The sequence below is a fragment of the Nematolebias whitei genome, chromosome 14 (assembly GCF_014905685.2).
Source record: "Nematolebias whitei isolate Nwh7 chromosome 14, NemWhi1, whole genome shotgun sequence".
Classification (NCBI taxonomy): Eukaryota; Metazoa; Chordata; class Actinopteri; order Cyprinodontiformes; family Rivulidae; genus Nematolebias; species Nematolebias whitei.
In genome coordinates, this window is record NC_056511.1 from 6,180,653 (window position 1) to 6,200,247 (window position 19,595).

Consider the following 19,595-nt stretch of genomic DNA (forward strand, 5'->3'; position numbering starts at 1 on the left):
ATCAGACCAGTAGCTAAAAGCTGCAGTGATCAGACCAGTAGCTAAAAACAAAACAAAGTTAAATTTAAAATGATGTGAACAGTAACTAAAACCTTTAATGATCATCAGGCCAGAAGCAGAATAGAAGCTAAAAGTTAAAGCCAACAACACATAGCTAAATTTACATTGATCAGAACAGAAGCCAAAAGCTAAAATGACCAAAATGTTAACTAATAGCTAAAATGACCAAAATGTTAGATAAAATCTACAATGATCAGAATGGTAGATAAAAGCTAAAACGATCAAAGAGTTAGCTAATAGCTAACAAGCACAATAGTATCTAAATGCTACAATTATCAGCACAGTAGCTAACAGGTGAAACCAGCTAAACAGCAGCTAAAATAAACAGAACAGTAGCTTAAAGATCAAACTAGCAAAACAAATGTCTCAAAAGTAAAAACAAGCAAGTAAGTATACGCTAAAGAAGGTTTCAAAATTAAATTCAAATTAACAAGTTTCCCCTAAAGGCATGAATTTTTACTGAACAGGACGTTAAATAACCCAGTGGTCCTCGAGCTTGGTCCTCATGGGCCGGTTGATTCCAGCTCTTCAGCAGGTCTAAAACGAAGGCCTGCAGAAGAATGTTAGTAACTCACTTATTCAAATCAGTTGTGTTGGAGCACAGAAATTTCTAAAACAGTCCTAAAGTTATTGAATTTGGGCGTCACCAGTCCTGCGGTTGATTTAAAAACAGTGGGGTTTACCTGCTCTGCAGTCTCCAGGCGGTAAGGAGTGAGCTGATACTTCCTGGGCTTTTTCCTGCCGCTATCCGGCACCACGAAGCTGGGAATCCCGAGGGCCCCGGTGAAGCTAAAGCCCCACACAAACACCTTGAGGGTTGGATTTTTGTGCTTGCCGACATACTGGAAAACCGGACCGCTGCTGCTCTTGTCCTGGGATCCCGATGTTCCACGGAGGGTCGCAAAACCACAGACTTTAAGGCCTGGGGTCACCTGGCGAGGGCACAGCCGCACACCTGGAAGAGCCAGCATCCTGGAGAAGAACGGGCAAAGATTTAAACTAGTGCCACGGCTGAAATGGTTTCTAATCATCTGGGGGAAAACAGAGTGATTATTATCATTTTAACAAAATAATTTAAATCTGTTCCTTGAGAATGTTTAAAACAACACAGGCTGAAATGTTGCACTTTTAAACACAAGGTAGTTTTAATGTAGTTTTTCTGTTTTATTTTGAAGGGAAGCATCCTGTGGAAATACTGAAATTACTGAGACAAAAAGGATTATTCTATTTCTAGACATTTTCTAAAAGCAGCAAATCAACTTATAAAATCATAACTAAGTTTTATCATTACATATATTAGTAAAAAAAAAAAAAAAAAAGGCATACAGAAAATAGGCTCCTTAAACGTAAATATTAAAAATGGAGTTCAGACAGTACACCCCTGTAATCTCTCGAGATTATTTTTTGTTTGTATTTAGTTCTTTACTTGTACAAGCCCAAACTTCATCACAAGATGCTTCACATTTAATATCTGTTTTATCAAATACATACAAAGTTTAACCTCTTAACGTTTTCATCAGTTTACAACATGAATACATTTAGTGATATTTGACCAATTATTAACTTGTTTTGTTTATCGTGACACCGCCGAATTATCAAAAGACTCTTGCTCACACGAGTAAATTAGTTGAACGGGTTTTAGCTGAACCGAATTCGTAACAGCGTTTAAATTTAAATTAAATTGTAAGTAGGAGAACAGAGTTTGGCCATGATGTTTCCTTTCCTGCTGGCGCCTCCACGCACGTGAAGCGAGTTTACCTTCAGTGTTTAACCGGCGGCTTCTGCGTCCAAACGACTATTTAATGATCCACAGAAACTAATGTAGCTCAGCTGAGATTATATAAACATATTTATCTGTCATTGATCATTTTGAGTTAAATTAAACATGCACTTTTCCGGTACAAGCTCTGTCTACGGTGAGAATCAATGACGTTTAAAGCAGCGCGCCACCTGCTGGAGCGGAGGTGAAACAACAACGCGACACGAGTGGACAAAATGGCTAAAATGTGACTAAATTAAATAATTACACATGTTTCATTTAATTATTAAATACATCATTAAATATACAATTAATTTATTAAATGTCCCATGAAATAAAAAAAAACACCTAACAGCTTAAATTAAAACAGATTTTATGTTTTTTAGACATTCAATCCAGGTAAAGCAGCATCACATAATAAATTAGAGATGATGCACAAGATAGAAAACCAGCACAATCTGTGGGCGGGACCGGCAATGCAAAGTGGCCAGTATCATAACGGGTCATTGTGTTCCAGCCACTCCACCCATTGTGGTCCTTAATAGTCCTATAAACAGAATTCTTCAGCTTATCCCAGCACTGCTTATAAGTCCAGGAGTAGCCTGGACTTGCAGCACCTGGACTTGAAATGCTGCACCGTTATCTCTGATATCGCTCTGTAAATGCTCTCATCTCTTGTAGTGCCATCCTTCAACATGATCAGAAAAGAAATGGAGGATTAGATGTAGTTTTGAATACATCACACTGCTCAGTTTGGGGGTTCTGTCCTTGGGATGGACCAGCCTCTGTCTGAGAGGCTGACAAAGGAAGATGTACAAAAATCTTCAACACTTCTGATTACTAGGACAAAATATCCACACGACAGAGTAACACCACTATATATGAGACCTTAAAGAGCAAGCAGCACATACAAAAAGAAGATCACAGACAACAACTTGAAAAAGACTAGATCATCAGTCGTTCTTTTTACCACAACTCACATCAAGAGGAAGCCATGCCATGCTTTTACGGACTTCCCAAAATCCACAAAATAGGAACCTCACTCACGCCCATCGTCAGCAGCATAAACTCCGTGATGTATAATAATGCAAAACATCTTGCTACTATTTCAGCTCCTCTTGTGGGAAACATACCACGTCACACAGAGAACTCCAGGAACTTTGTTAAACATTTGAAAATGGCGCCATGAGAAAACGTCTTCAACAAGATTATGAGCAACAGGACCAATTCACCCCGGACCAGATTTGTACCCTGCTGGACCTTTCTTTGTCTTTCCACAACTTCTTTCAAGTTCAATGACAGTTTTTACAGACAGAAGCCTGGTTGTGCCATGGGATGTCCAGTGTCACCAATTGTGGCCAGTCTACATGAAGGAAGTGGAACAGAGAGCCCTGGACTCTTTCAAGGGAACAACACAGCCACTGGTTCAGATCTGTGGACGACACTTGGTTAGTGAATTTAAATATTTAGGGTTATTTTTAGACAGTTCATACACATGGCAATCACATTTGAAACAGGTGGAAACAAAGTGCAAGAAAGTAATTAATTAATTAATTCAGGTCTCTCTTGTAAATGAGTCCTTGAGGCTCAACGGGATTTACCTGTCTAAAATGAACCTAATGAAAGCAGAGGCAGGAAATAACTGGGGAGCAGATAAACAATCATTATATCTACAGAGCACTCATGAGGTCTGCATCGGAATAAGTATCAGGGTGAAACTTAAGGGTAGGAACGAATTAAATTGTGTGTCAACAATAATCCAGAACTGTTGGAAATATGCCAAATATCAAAGAAATGGGTTTGGGTGGAAATTTTTTAAAAAATAGCCTAAATATATGGAATAGAAATAAAGAATTCATACAGATTAATCCAGCTAGTATTATTTATCCTTGGTTAATCCCAGAAAGTAAGGTAGACATGAAAATTGTTGAAATGAAAAGATAATGGAACGTAAATGAAATAGCGGTAAAAACCAGTAAACACCTTAGAGAGTTGTATTTTAATTAACTGGAAATGTTCACAGATGGTTCAAAGAGCACAAAGGGGTGGGTGGGAATAGGAGTTTATATACCAGAGTTTGAAATTTGTATTTACAAAACGATATCAGACCAACGTTCAGTTTTTACAGCAGAAATGGTGGCAGAGTCTAGTCTAAAGGAAACCATAGGAAAGACCTTCATCTAGAAATACAGCTCACGTTGTTCAGGTTACACAGAGTGAATGTTCAGTTTTGTTGGATGCCACACGAGCGGGTGGAAGGAAATGAGAGAGCAGATAAACTCACTAAAAAGGCTTTGACGGGTGAGTTCATATTCATTTAGGAAAGGTAGAGTGTAAATCAATAATTAATGGAAAATAATTGGAAAATTGGCAACAAAAAAAGTGGAATGAGGACATGAAAGGAAGAAGATTATACAAAACACAAAACTCAGTTATGATTAATTATAGAGAAAGAAGTAGAAGAGAAGATGCTATAATAATGAGACTGGGGGTCGGCCATGTTTTACTAAATGGGGGAAAGTAACAACAGCAGCTGTGTGGAACAAGTATTATTGAAGTGTACTAAATATACAGAAGAAAGGAAGAGATTGAAATAAAAAGACAAAAAGGCAAAGGGAGTATGGAGCTTAAAATTGATTTTAGGAACAGAAGGAGATATGGATAAAATAAGTGATGTTAGAAAAACTTTGTTTATGTATTTACGCAGAATGAATATTAACAGAATTTAGGGAAAGGAGGCTACGTGTTACACACTCATGCTCAGTAGGTGGCGGTGTGCACCTGAACGTTGCTTCAATCCGACAATAAAATGAAAGAAGAAGAAGACACGCCTCATTCTTTGCACGTGACGTGTAGCTCTGAACTCGGTTTGAATCATCAGGAAGTGAAACCTCTACATGTAACAGAGTTAAACATGCACTTTTATCAATTATTATATTTTATTTATGTTATATTGAGTACTTGTGACTTTTATCTCATCGAGCTATTTTTATTTGCCGTTGTGTCGTTGATTTTGCCTGTGGGGAAATTGCTTTCTGCAGTTTGGGCCTCCTGGGCCTCCGTAGCTCTTCCAACATTTGAATCTTTTTGTTCGCGCTCACACGGTTGTTCTGCGCTGCTCAGGGTAAGCCGTTACGAAATTTGCTGCTGTGATTAAGTGTTGATTTCCGCGTGAAAGTAGCCATGTTTACCGAAGTCTCTGGCACATGTTATTTACCGTCATTTGTTTGTATATTGTGAAGTAGTTTGGGATGTTTTGACCATTATTATAAGTTTTATAGACGTTTTTGCCGTCGTTCTTTTTGGCGCGAACATGGCTGCCCAGTGTGTCTCGAGCAGCAGTTTGTTTTAAACACTGCTCTTACTTTCATGTTCAGGAGCAGAGCGCATGGAAAAATGTGGATTAATGTGTTTTAACCTCTTCTGCAGAAAATAAATGCTCCAAACCACTTGACTGAGCTCACTGGATAACCTACGATCACTAACTAACCCGTTACAGACGCCGAGAGGAGAAATGGCGCAGAAAGGAGTTCATCTGGACAGAAAGGGTTTCTCTTGTTTCATCTGTCTGGATCTACTGAAGGAGCCTGTGAATATTCCCTGTGGACACAGCTACTGCACGAAGTGTATTGAAGACTTCTGGGATGGAGAGGATTATAAGAGGGTCTACAGCTGCCCCGAGTGCAGGAAAACCTTCAAACCGAGGCCTGTTCCGGAGAACAACATCATTTTAGCCGTTTTAATTGAGCAGCTGAAGACGAGGGAACACCAAGCTGCTCCTGCTGAGCACAGCTATGCTGGACCTGAAGATGTGGCCTGTGACTTCTGCACTGGAAGAAAACTAAAAGCCATCAAGTCCTGTTTGATGTGTGAGGTCTCTTACTGCGAGAAACACGTCCAGCCTCATGATCATGTAGCTCGGTTAAGGAAACATCAGCTGGTGGAGCCCTCCAAGACGCTCCACAAGAGCATCTGCTCCCGTCACGATGAGGTGATGAGGATGTTCTGTCGCACTGATCAGCAGATCATCTGTCATGTCTGCATGGTGGATGAACATATAGGCCACGACATCATCTCAGCTGCAGCTGAAAGGAGAGAGAAGCAGAAGGAGCGCCAGGCGAGGAGAGCGAAGCGGAAGGAGCTCCAGATGAGGAGAGAGAACATCCAGCAGAGAATCCAGTACCGAGAGAAAGATGCGACGGCAGCTGAGTCACAGCCCGGACACAAACTGCAGAACACATGGGCAAACATCGTTGTGAGAGGGACTGAAGGTTTACGGCCAGAACCAAAGAGCAGAGCTGACTTCTTGAGACGTTCATGCGACGTCACTCTGGATCCAAACACAGCTCACGGTCATCTGAGGGGAACACAAAAGTAGCATTCACGACACAAGATCAGTTTTATCCTGATCGTCCAGACAGATTCACTGGGTGTAGTCAGATTCTGAGTACGGAGAGTCTGACTGGACTTTGTTACTGGGAGGTGAAGTGGGAAGGAGGAGGTGACGTAGCAGTCGCATACAAGGGCGTTGTTAAAACGAGCCCGTATGGATTCAGACATAAATCCTGGTATTTTTCTTGTGACAGCGAAATCGATTTTGTCCCAACAGAAACACGACTTCCGTCTCAGATCATGTTTCGTTCAGAGTTGGGGTGCGCCTGGATCACAGAGCAGGTGCTCCGTCTTTCTACGACGTCTCTGGGACCACGACTCTCCTCCACAAAGTCCAGACCTCCTTTACTCGACCGCTGCATGCTGGAATACGTCTCTGTGGTTATGGATGCACAGCTGAGATCTGTAAACTAAATGAATTGCTCTTGTTTGTTGCTGGAAGTTTCTTGTTGTGTTGTCTCCGCTGCTCAGACACCAACGTGTCCAACAGTGTTTGTGGACATTATTGTCCCATGATCTGTTTAGGTGCAGCTCTGATTTATTCAGGTTGTTGATGCACGAGCAAAATAAAAACTACTTTGAACAGACCTGAAATTTTACAAAAACTTTGATCACGTTTTGCCAGTAGAGTTTTATTTTTTAGTCCTAAACCAGGTGAGACGATGTTTTTTCTCTCAAATGTTTCTTTTAGGTGAAACTGTCTCGTTGGTTCAGAGTTTTTTTAAAGATCAAGATACAAGAACTGATGTTTGTTGAAGCTGCAATTCCACAACTTTCTCTTTTTACACGTTTCATTTAGGAACATTTTCATTCTGCTGATGAGATTGTTGTTATTTAGTCACAGATGTAAATTAAAATGTAACTAATCAGAAAACATGAGATGAACTGATAAACCCTTTCTAAGAGTTAAATTTTCAGTAAAAGCAGAATGTGTTGTTAATATTACACTTATGATTGTTATGATGCTTCAGATCAAATAAAAACATTTTTCTCCAACATCCACTTTGACATTTTTATTTTGATCATTTGGACAATTGCTCTCTTGAGTTTGATCAAATGTGATTGACAGGTTTACTTTTTGACTTTCTATCCCCGTTCGTATGGAAAGCCATTTCATTCAAAATTAAACGGTGTAATTTAAAAATTATTGATAATTTTTCCATTAAACAAATGTGTTCCCATGAAATAAAACCTTTAAACTTTTATTTTTTTTCCTCCAAAAATAATTTTTTAAATTTCAAGATTTTGTTTTTTAATTTAATAATAGTTTCATTTATTTACATTTTTATTTTCTAAAGCTGCTTTACATATTTCAGGGGCTTTTTTTTTTTTAACCTGTTTTCATATTAAGCTCTTTATTTCATGTTCTTATATTCAAATGAGGGGGCGGGGTTTTCTTTATGGGGCGGGTCTGGCCAGGGTCAATGCAGTCCTTATGAGTTTTATAAGCTGGGCCATAGATATAAACATGTTTGCTTCAGCTGGTTGAGAGCTGCTCTCCTGTCGGATTAGAGCTGATCTGGACACGAGTCGATGCTGCAGGACGATCGGACACAAACTAAACCCGACCTGTTATTAAACCAGCAGCCGAGGTTCGGCTGGTTCACACAAAATACACCAGTACATTCAGAATGTGAGGCTCCTTCTTGAGAGCTTTTAAACGACATGAAAACTGCCTCAACAAGAACTTGTGAATAAAAATCGCCTTAAAATAAAAATGTATCACAATAAATAAAATATTTTACATTTATTGCAGACAAAATAAGCAAAAAAAAAAAGTTTTCTGTTAGGCTTCCAACTTCTTTGTCAGTAAAATATTTTCTGCCGTCCATAAAGCTGTCAGGAAACGTGTAAATTATTCACTTTACAGAAATCTTCAATATTTGTTGTAATTTGCATTAATTACTGCTGAACTTTAGACGTTTTATGTATATTATAGAGGCGTTTGCTCAATTTATATTCTGTTTTGATTAAGTCCATGTTCTGACTTTTAGCTTCTGTTTAGCTACTCTTGGATTTTAGCTGCTGTTTTGCTATTTGACATTTAAACTGCTACTTGCTGCTGTGAGTTTTTAACTGTTTGCTGGGTTTAGCATTTAGCTTACTGTTCTGCTTAGTTTGCCTCAACAAGATGAGTTCTCACTTTTGCTTCACCAAAGAAGAATCCGTCCAGAGGACCTGACTCAACCTCGTCAGATTTACCTGGACCACTGAGATTTTATGATTACTGAGATTATTACTGGAAACTGATTATTAACATTTTGTCTTTTATCTAAAAGTCTTCTTCAGTCTGAGGAGCTGCAACAAACCAGCACCTTCTCATGGTGGATCAACCAGTTTCTAGGGGCATCCAGAACTAGCTGTTCACATGGAGGACCATCACAAGTGGTCATTAGTGTCCTGGTGGCCGCTTGCTATTCACAGAGGGCTGAGTGATACTAGCAATAACAGCATTGTAAGAGGGGGACAGTTGAACACGGAGGCTCCGCCCCTGTTTAATGATGGACTGGTGCTCTTCACAAAGATGGCCTCCTTCACTCCTCTCTCAAAGCTGGTCTGCAGATGAGTGTAGGCCGCAGAGTCCTGGCCTGATGATGTTGCTCTTCTGTGCTGGTCCATCCTTTTGGCCAGAGGCTGTTTAGTTTCCCCGATGTAGGACTGGTCCTCCCCTTTAGAATGTAAACAACCAGTTTTGTCTGCCCCCAGCAAACTGGTTGATCCACTATGAGAAGGTGCTGCTTGTAAGACTGTTTACTCGCAGCTCCCCAGACTCGTCTTTCAGATAAAAGACGAAACGTTTCAACAAAGAAGAATCCGTCCAGAGGACCTGACTCAACCTCGTTAGATTCGAGGTATTGTTTTGACAATTTTAACAAATGTTTGCTGGTTTTAGCTTCTTTTCTGCTTTTTTAGCTTTTAGATACCGTTTTGCTTAATTTACCATTTGCCACTATTTAGGTACTATTACCTTTAAGATAATGTTTTGCCTATATTAGATTGTATGTACATTTATGACAATTTTAGCTTTACATTGATAATTTGCTCATTTTAGCTTTTAGCCAATGTTTTGTTATAATAATTTCAGGTATTGTTCTGACAATTTGAGCATTTAGCTAGTTTTGCTGGTGTTAGCTTTTAGCATTAGCTACAGTTTTGTTTGTATTAGCTTGCAGTCATTTTTCCTAAAGCTTTAGCTACTGCTTCAGCTATTTAGCTTTCAGCTACTGTTGTTCTGATGCGTTGATCTAAACTTCCTCCTGAGTGAGAAAATTTACTTTTAAATAATGAAATCCTTTTTTTTAATGAAACACGATTTCAGCTCCAGAACAGAACTTTAGCTGTTTTTGTTATTTGGGGGTTTAAGCCTTGAAATTGATGGTTGTTGATTTTATGACAGTTTGATACCCTGGCACATGAGAAACCTACATTTTTGTAAGTGTTGTTTAAATTTTGTAAGCTGTGTAAAAACAACTTAAATACATAAATTTATTTTTTTGCTTCTTTTGCTCAAACCTGACATAAAAAACATCAAAAAGGAAATTATTGAGGAGAAACTATAATATTTTACTGAATGAGTTGGAAGCAGCCGGTGTCTGGCAGCAGGTGTGCCTGCAGAGAAGAGGGGTCGGTAATCCTTTAAGAGGATCAACAAGATCCAGGAGGAGGGATTCAGGATCTACTAACTGTCTACAGAGGCCTGCACAGGACATTTCTGTCAAATCTGCAAACCCAGAGCACGTCTCCTGAAGCTGGCTGATGGAGTTTTTATGACAACCGATGGAGGCTGAGGTTCTTCCACAAAGATGCTGAGAAACACGACGTTTAGGACGATCGGGAGCGAGGGGAGATAATGTGTCACTGAGACCGTTTGATCCGGCTCATCCAGAAACTCAAAGCGATTTCAGTGAGTGGTGGTGATTTTGTTTAAGTGTCATTTAAATCAATCTGTAACAGCCAGTTGCAGAAATAATATCATTTAAAGTTGAAAAAAAACAAAGGTAAAATCTCATACTTTTATTTCCATATTCCAATATATCACCGTTTCATCATTAAATGTAAGGATTTAATGTCTTTACATGTTTCATATCACAAAACTGTGACAAAACTACCCATTTGTTTGTAGTTTATAAATAGATGCAACGTGGAAGCTGAAATAATTGGGTTTGAGTAATTGTATTATTGGTGTAAGCGTCCCTGAGGGCAACGTAATAACTCAGTAATCCCAACAGATACTGTGCTCTTTAAACAATTTAAAATAAAATAATTTAAATATTAAAATTTTAAATAATTAAAAAGTTTAGGTTCATTTGACAGTTGTGGTATAACCTGATTTCAGACCCAATAAAAACAGAGTTTTCACTGCAGACTTAAAAACTGAAGCAGAACGTGAGGGGGCGGAGCCTGATCAGGCTATTCAAACCAACCAATCAGAGCAAGGCAGGCCCATTTTTAAAAGTCTTGTTCATGTTGCCAAATATTTGACAATTATTGTACTTATACAGTAGTTTTAGGGTATATCTGAGACAATAAAATGCTTTTAAAAAGTCTAGTTGTATAACTGTTTTGGCAGTTTTGATCATGTGTCCGCTCCTCATGTCTGATCCGGCACACCAAACGACATGTTTGCCTCCTTCCTGTACACATTTTCGCCAGTTACATCTCGTTTTACCCCGCTGGTTGAGAAAGCGACCCTCACTCAGCACCTACAATAATATGGATCAAAATAAAATAATTTTAAAGCGGCAGTATGATATTTCGTCATTTATTATTTGACAACCTTGACAAATTATATTACTACTAGAGAGTACCAGAAGCTTGAAGTTGAAGCCACAAAAGACGAGCGCCACCTGATGGCCGGATCAGTAATGGTTTTTAAGAATCTCCCCCGCCCCATTTGAACAAATAGGACTTTATTCTGATTTGTTTAAAGCTTTAGAACATTTCCTTCATATGTTTATTCTTGTTGCAGCTCTCACCTTGCTGCTGTGTGTTCACATATGGGCTTTTCCTCATTTAAATTTAATTATTTTAATTAGCCAGTTATGGCTTAAGAAAAATACCATGTTGCATTTTGATTGGCAACCCGTTAGTGACAGGTGAGGTATGAAGGCTGTTAGTTTAGGCTATTATTAATGCCTTTTGTTAACCATTTAACCTTCATAATTTGTGTAGCTTTTAGCTACTTAAGCTTTTAATGTGTTTTGCTACTACAGCTTGTAGTTAATCTTTTGTTACTTTTAGCTTATTGTTACAGTTTTAATGCATTTTGTTACCTGCATGTTTTAGTTAACATTTGATGTTTGTTGGTAGATTTAATTTTTAGCAAATCTTTTGCTACTTAAGCTTTTAGCTAGACTTTTGCTGCTTTTAGCTTGTAGTGTCGTTTATATTCTAGCTAACCTTTATGTTTTAAGTTGTTTCTTTTGGCAATTTTGGCTTTTAGCTAGGTTTTAGCTTCTGTTACTTTTAGTTTTAAGTGACAATGTTATTGTCTATCGTTACCTGGTAGGTTCTAGCTAACCTTTATTTGTAGGTAGCATTTTGTTACTTTAGCTTTGAGCTACTTTTAGCTTTTATTTTTGTTACTTTTTGCTACAATTTTATTGTCTATGATTTCCTCTATGTTCTAGCTCACCTTCAATATTTGTAGGTAGCCTTTTACTTTAGCTTTTAGCTACTTTTAGCTTGTAGTTAATGCTTTTGTTAGCTTTCAGTTATCATTTTATTGACTATTTTTTATCTAGTATGCTCTAGCTATAACCTTTTATATTTTAGGTAGCTTTTTGTTAATTTAGCTTTTAACTAGCCTTTTGCTATTTTTGACTTTCAAATAGCATTTTGTTACTATTAGCATGTAAGTAGCATTTAGCTCATTTGAGCTTTTAACTTTTTTTTAGCTTTTGGCTAGTGCTACTTTCAACTTTAACAAATAAGTTTCTGCTTTTCAGCGTTTATTTGCATTATTTTTTAAAGTCCATTTCTCAGGTTTAATCATCAAAATTCAATGAATAGTTTAGATATTTTGCTGACAGACAAACCAAATCACAGAAAGATCACCCAACTTTCACGGCAGCTGGTGGTGAACTTTAGAGGTGTCCACAGGAAGACATCCCATCGTCCATGTGTCTCTTCTCCTGTCCAGTGGGCCATGGCGCTGTTGGAGGTGATCTGCAGTCTGATTGGCTGGCTGTGCCTCTACCTGTTGTTCTGCTGCACCTTCACTCAGCGAGGGCCCGAGTGGAACTGCCGCCTGGTCACGTTGACCCACGGGGTCTTCATTGTGCTGCTGACGGCGTACGTGGTGTTCGTCGACGGACCGTGGCCCTTCACACATGCCGGTCAGTGATATGAAACAACAAAAGCACAAACTCTTCCAGTTTTTCTCATTCAGCCATTTTGTTTGACGTATTTTAGAATCTCTTTGGCACGAGACGCGTTTCTATGTTGTCTTGGATTTGTAAACTGAACAGTACTGTGCTAATTGTAGCTAGCTGCTAAAATAAAACATGGTTCCGTCGATCAGTTGAGTCCACCAGGAGTCGTACTCCCTAACAAACAACCACGGCGCATGGATCATAACTTTAAAACGTTATACTGTAAGAATCCGATCTTTCAGTTTAGTGCACAGTTGTCTGAGCAAGCACACTGGAGACAGTGGAAAGGAAAAACTCCCATTTAACAGGAAGATACCCCCAACAGAACTGGGCTCAGGATGACTCGACCGGCTGGAGACAGAGACACAGACAGTCACAGAACGGCTGATCCAGGTGTACTTTCTATGGCACAGGTGTAGTATCTATAGTCCAGGTGTGGTTTTAATGGGAAGAAAGACAAAAACATGTTAATCTATAGCAGCATATGGGATCAGTCAGAAAACCAAGGCAACCCCAACTATAGGATTTATCAAAAAGACTTTAGCCTAATTTTAAGTGTCAGCCTCACGGACAGAAACTAGAAGTTGGTTCCACAACAGGAAGTTGAAAGCTCTGCCTCCCATTCTAATTTTAAAAACTCTAGGAATCACAAGTAAACCTGCAGTCTGACAGCGAAGCTCTATTTAAAAAAATATGGAACAATCCTATTTTTATTATAAGACGGAGCTAGGTTGATGAGATATTTGTACATTAGAATATTTTAAATTCTATTCTGAATTTGTCAGTGAGCCTGTGGAATCACGCCGTGTGTCCACAACGAATGATGCTTACCCGAGGGAAAAGATGCTGCCCAGACCTTCTGTCGGGAACTGGTTCTCAAAGCTGCTGTGAGAACAAAGCGATGTGGTTTTTGTCACCCTTCGTCAACAAGAGCAGATTTCTTCACTTCTCGCGCAGCGTGAATCCATCTTTAGGGTTTTGTCTACAAAATACAACCTGGGGTTTAATAACAATTCTGTTTGTCTTAAATCAAACGAGTCAATATAAATATGATAGAAACCCATCAGCCACGACATTAGTATGGTAGAAGTCTTCTTCAGGCTAGGCTACAGGCTAGCCAATCGAGTTTCTGCTTCTGAAACAAAAGACAGCTACGTCAGCTACTAAGCTTCTACGCGTTTACACGACGCACGTTTAGTTCGCTGCTGCGCGTTAACGATTATTGCGTTGATACACAAATGCGCGTGTCGAGCGTGGATCGATGGCGTTAATCCTCATGGTTCTGAGATAGCTGAACGCTTCCGCTCACCGGGAGCTGACTGGACGCACTACACGTGCCGACCAGTCGGACCGGGACATAAACACGATCTATTCTCAGCACGTCCGCTTGAGAAACTCTCAACAAACTAAAAACACAAGCTGGCGCGCTACAGTGCAGCCGTTAGCCGGACTCTTCTGTGAGAAGTTCTCCACGTTGGCTGCCGTCTACTGCAGGTGAGATACTGACTGTTAACCTGTATGAAACATTTCTCTGCTCTCCAGGTACAGAAAACACCGAGCTCCAGGTGTTCGCCTTGGCAGTTTGCCTCGGCTACTTCTTCTTCGACATGGGCTGGTGTGTGTGCTACCGGACCGAGGGACCAGTCATGCTGGCTCATCACGCCGCCAGCATTCTGGGCATCCTGCTGGCCCTGTTCCTGGGAGTGTCGGGCTGTGAAACCTGCGCGGTCATCTTCGGCAGCGAGCTCACCAACCCGCTGCTGCAGGGCCGCTGGTTCCTCCGGCAGCTGGGTCGGTACGACAGCCTGCTGGGAGACGCGGTGGACCTGCTCTTCATCTTCCTGTTCGCCACGGTGAGGGTGGGCCTCGGGACGAGGATGTTCTACAGCGAGCTCACCTCCACCAGGACTCTGATGGTGATGAAGCTGGGCGGGGTGGTGATGTACGCGCTGGCGTGGGTGTTCATGGTGGACATAGCCCGGTTCGGCTACAAGAAAAGTAGAGCCAAATATAAAAGATGGGTGGAGAACCACAAGCTTAGAGACATCAATGCAGAAACTGCCTGAGAGGCTTTAAAACGTTAATGGCCTTTACAGAGCTAAAGGGATAGTACACCTCTTTTAAAGAGGGGTTCTGTAGAATGGCTACAAACAAATAGGAAAAGCAGCATTTTCTGTGATGCTGAGTGATGAAACACTTAGCTGAAGCTGAAAAGCAGAACAGTAGCTAAAAGCTAAAAGGAGCAAAGACAACAAGGAAAAAGAGAAACACACGACTCACGAAGGCAGCTGCAGGGATGGACAAAAGAGACGCACAGAAAACTGGAAGCAAACCCTCGTGTATTTCAAACCACTTCCTGTCCCTTCCAAAGATTTTGTCTCGTCTTAAATTGCAGTTGTCAAAAAAAGAAACATTTAATAAAAGACGTCAGTGCAGACAGAAGAAACGTTCCAGGTTTCTGTGAATTAAATACTTTGTGAGATCTTTAAAGGTGTTTTGCAGGTTTCCAAATGTCTGAACTCCAATCTCCATTTTAAACACATCAAACGAAAAACCATCAATCCTTCTATTTTTGTCGAGATTAAAAAAAAAAAATTAGTAAAAATGCAACAATTAAAAACAAAACATTTGTGTAACAGATTAATACAGTTCTATTTTTAAAGTAGTTTGTGCTGCGTGATACGGTGCAAAACAAGAAGTGAACTTTTACATTATTGTACATTACATGTCTAATTTTTTTAAAATCTATATAACATTTTCAGGTCTTTTTACACTTCATCTTCACACGTCTTCATCGGCGTGATGGGTGCAGTCTTTTGGCCAGTGGAGTCCTTTCAGCCCAACCTCGAGGGTGCAGTGCAGACAGGCTGCACAAACGTCTCAGATGGGAAACGAACGAATCAGAGTCATGCAGAGGAAAGTGCTCCGAGCTGCCAAAACTAAACAGCAGCAGGTTTTTGTGTTCCTGAATAAGAAATAATTGCAGGCTGGTGAAATCCTGGAAGGTTTAAACAAAACAAACTTTTTTTTAAAATAATTTTTGAAGACGTTTTGCTTCTCGTCTCATTTTAAACCCCGCAAAGGGGAAGTTCCAACCTTTAAACTGTCGGTCTGGTTTCAAGTCACGCATGAGCGGTACGGTTTCAGTCAGTCAAAGGTTATTCTGCGCGTGCACGGCCAGATCAACAATGGCAACGACGACGGATAGCAGAGTGCTGTTTGTGCTGATCACCCTTTTCAACATGTAGGAGCAAACCAACCACCTCCTCGGTCCAAATGACCGCTCATGCGTTTACAGTTTTTTTGGATGTTTTCATTCTAGAGTCTTAAGTGCACGTGTGTGTCGTTGAAATAGAAAAATTACAGCGCCACCAGAGTTGTGGGAGTTCTGGATTTCCTCCTGAGTCACAGAGAGGCCTCTTGCATCTTAAACTCATCTCGAAACCTTTCAGTGCAATTCTGCAGAGCTAGAGCACCTGAGCACCTGAACACCTGAGCTTTCACTGCACAAAATGAAAAATACAAGACCAAAGCCTAAATCCAGTACAAGTCGACACAAAGAAAAGCTTTGACTTTTAAAACTTGGCTGCACAAAACATGTCCGCTTGGTTGTTCGGCTGCAAACACTGAGACTGTAAAAGGAATTATTGTGGACAGCCCAGTAATGCAGCCACCTGTTATTATCCACCTAACAAAGGGTTTCTAACTTTATATCTTAACTCTTCCGTCAACTTTAATGCAGCCCGAACCGCAATGCGTACCCCACAAGTGTCGTATCAAAACGACCGGCTCGGCGCCGTGTGTGCTATTACTTTTACTGCATTGGCGTTTCGAGTTACCATGGCAACATAAATTTGTGAACTTTTTAAAATTTTCATAGACTCTGGTTGCAAATCAAATATCCAAGATGGCCACCTGAGCTAAAAACAAAAAAAATACTGTAGATCCGCCTTTTTTTGTGTGTGCGAGAGATTTTAAGGTGAAATTTGGTGCAGTAGTAGCCCAATAAATAATGAATTAAAAAAAAATTCAAGATGGCTGCCGAAGCTACATTTAAATAGCTTTAACTCAGCTATTTTTTACACCGAGCTGAAAGTTTTGTGATTATAGCTGAGAACATTCTCCATCACATACTTAACCCAAATAAAAAAATCCAAGATGGCCACCACAGCTTAAAATGACTAACTCATTGATATTTTACAATTTTGAGCTGAAATTTGGTCTAGTTGTAGCTGAGAGTGAACCACAACACATAGTACAGTACTCCCTCATTTATTGCGGGGCTTTCGTTCCCAGCCCCCCCCACCACACACACACACACACCGCTAAGTGAAAAACCACCAAGTAGGAATAGTAGTACAAGTAGTAGTAAGTAGTAGTTTATTTTAGTGTATGTATGTATGTATGTATATATATATATGTATGTATATATATAAAGAGCAAAGCATGTCATGATCTCATCTCTCTGCGACCTGCCGCTCTTGGCCACGCCCACTTCTCAGCTGCACTCGCTGGCAGGTGGCAGAGAGCGGAGATCATGACAGGCTGCCGGAGGAGTCTTCTCCCTGCACCTTTGGGCTGCACACAGCTAAATAATTTAAAATAATTTATTTTAAATAATCAATCCATGCCGCTCGTGTGGCTCATCCATCAATCACTCAGTTGTGCGTCATGTCCAATCTTACTTTGAAAAACGGCGAAAGAGCGAGTTCGCAAAAGTCGAACCAGGAAGTAGCGAGGGTCTACTGCACTGTCAAATCTAAATTTTAAAATGGCCGCCACGCGGCAGTCCCCGCCAAAGTTTCTCCAGGAACTTTCTAGTTAGATTTTAATCTCCAACAGTCAACCCAGTGAGACACTGGCTTGAGTTCTAGAAAGTTAAAACTTGACGTTGGTCTCAGTGGTGTAGTTACATTTTTGTAGTGGGTATACTGGGCCAATGAGAACCAATGTACACCGATTAGTACCGGTACAATGTAACCGTCAATTTATTTAGATTTTTAAGCAAATTGAACATTTCCAAATTTCTCTGATGCTTATATTTGAATGAATGTACAACAAACTTTGTGCAACAGTTGACTGTGCAATAAGAACATGTTATAGAATTTATAAAACAATATCAAAGCAAAACATGTTCAAGTAGTAAGTTTACAGAATTATACAATAATTTGCTGGATAAGCGAATGTAACAAGCAAGCGCTGCATACAGCGATAATTGTTACAGAAGCATTTAACTGCTGTTTAACATATCAACGACACGTGCCTAATGACGTCATATATCACTGGGCACTTTTAAGTGGGTATACTGAAATTATTGAGCTTTTCTAGTGGGTATACTCCTTATACCCGCGTACCACGTAGACTACACCACTGGTCGGTCTTTCACGGGGGACAAAAATGTATTTTCTCACAGCACTCTGTCCAAAATACAAACATTACTGTCCTCAGAAGATTACGGTACTATTCAAATGAGGTGGACCTCTGAGTCTTGTCCCGCTTTCTGTTGGGTCATGGTTGTTGGTTTCCCTTACAGTCAGTCAGAACAGTCAGAACAGCTCCTGCGTGGGTGCTTTGTCCTTTGGACGAACCAGTTTTTGTCCATTTGTCTCAACTTTTCAGTTTCAATTAAGAAAAGTCCTGAGTTGAGCACATGAAGACCAGTTGAGTTTGTTTGAACCCACCAGGATCGGTCCTGGACTACAGAACCTTCACCAGGATACCTGCTTGAGAAACTCGCCAAAGACTGTCTGGGTTACGGCGACTCTGTCTGTGTTGTTTAGGTTTTCATTTCTTACATTCACTTCATTTCCCAATTCTAAAACAGCCTAAAACTAAGAAAAAAGCTGGAATGTAGCAGAATGAGCATTTTTTAGACCGCTTGATAAAACTACAATCATGTGCTTACTGCGGAGCTGTAAACTACCTGAGAAATGGCATCACACACAAGCCCGCTTTGACGGACATCTTGGTCCGGGACAGATGAGGCAACGGTTCAGAAGGTGAGGCGGTTAAGAAACGGTTGAACAACTTGGACCTTTAAATCCAGAAGAATCTGTGAAGGAGGCTCTGAATCAGAAAGACGGCCAAGAACTCTTCCAATACAAAAAAAAAACTGCGTATTAATAAAGTATAAGTCCCAATGAAGATTTGAGCAGTTATAATATTTGGATTTTTTCATAAAAATTACATCAAATTAAAAGTTTTAATTAAAAAGCTCCGTGTCATGCCATTATCTGCTCCTTGTTTAGGACATTTGCAAACAGGAAACAAACTAATTTTATAAAATTACCTTTTGAAACGCCTATGAACAATTTTACCTTAAGTGTTTTCTTAAGCCATGATTTATATATCTGCTCGTGAATGAACCAACAAACTATTTTAGTTTGTGAGATTTAAATCCTAAATTTAGGGCCAGATTAGCCGTTGCCCTTATTTGAATTATGGGTAAAGCATCATAGTTCTTGATAAAAATGTTTTTGTTTATTTGCTTTTGTTTCTACGCTGTTTTGATGCGATTTTATTTCGTATAAAGACGTTTCCTGAATGATTCTCAGTTGCTGTGTGTGAACATAAACACTCTCCTTTTGCATTTTATACATCCAGTGTTTGAAATCGTTTAAACAGTTGATTGTTGTCGTAGCAACAAGTGTAATTGCGATGTGTCGCCTCCTCTTAGGCCGACTGACGGAGTTTGTAGTGGACTGATCCACGATGACGACACCTTCCAGTGATCCGTGAAGCCTCCTTTATGGGATAAAACGGTTCAGGATGAAACCCAATGATGTGGACGTGAAACAGGTCAGGAAGCTGGGATCAATGGATTCCATCTGAAACGCAGCAGAGTGTGTGAGAGGCGGAGCTAAAAAAGTTTAATCTGTACAAAACTCAGAAGAACGAGCGAGCTGAAACACACCGGCGTTATCGTCCGAGTCCGGAGCTGCGTTGGTCTGAATTCGCTGCAGTTGGTTGTACTTCATCTCTATGTCCTGAAAAAAATAATTAAAAATGAT

At 40.0% G+C, this 19,595-nt stretch overlaps 4 protein-coding genes across 4 annotated transcripts in view; 2 read left to right on the plus strand and 2 right to left on the minus strand.

The window, feature by feature from the left end:
- The window catches only part of rcc1l (RCC1 like), a 13,029-nt gene extending 11,998 nt beyond the window's left edge, over positions 1 to 1,031 (minus strand). The window contains exon 1 of the mRNA XM_037688219.1: positions 744 to 1,031. Within this exon, the coding sequence (XP_037544147.1) occupies positions 744 to 1,031 (288 nt within the window). The remainder of the gene's footprint in view (positions 1 to 743) is intronic.
- A 3,886-nt stretch (positions 1,032 to 4,917) lies between these two features.
- LOC119420407 (E3 ubiquitin/ISG15 ligase TRIM25-like) lies at positions 4,918 to 6,253 on the plus strand. Its single transcript, XM_037687796.1, has 2 exons — positions 4,918 to 4,943; positions 5,249 to 6,253. Exon 2 carries the CDS (start codon positions 5,334 to 5,336, stop codon positions 6,195 to 6,197), a length of 864 nt encoding a protein of 287 aa, XP_037543724.1. The 5' UTR covers positions 4,918 to 4,943; positions 5,249 to 5,333; the 3' UTR covers positions 6,198 to 6,253.
- A 6,106-nt stretch (positions 6,254 to 12,359) lies between these two features.
- tlcd5b (TLC domain containing 5b) lies at positions 12,360 to 15,187 on the plus strand. The gene is made up of 2 exons (XM_037687242.1): positions 12,360 to 12,549; positions 14,128 to 15,187. The coding sequence occupies exons 1-2, from the start codon at positions 12,360 to 12,362 to the stop codon at positions 14,649 to 14,651; spliced, it is 714 nt and encodes a 237-aa protein (XP_037543170.1). The 3' UTR covers positions 14,652 to 15,187.
- A 4,267-nt stretch (positions 15,188 to 19,454) lies between these two features.
- arhgef12b (Rho guanine nucleotide exchange factor (GEF) 12b) overlaps positions 19,455 to 19,595 on the minus strand; it is a 37,697-nt gene continuing 37,556 nt past the window's right edge. Inside the window, exon 34 of the mRNA XM_037687243.1 lies at positions 19,455 to 19,571. Coding sequence (XP_037543171.1) covers positions 19,455 to 19,571 — 117 coding nt within the window. The remainder of the gene's footprint in view (positions 19,572 to 19,595) is intronic.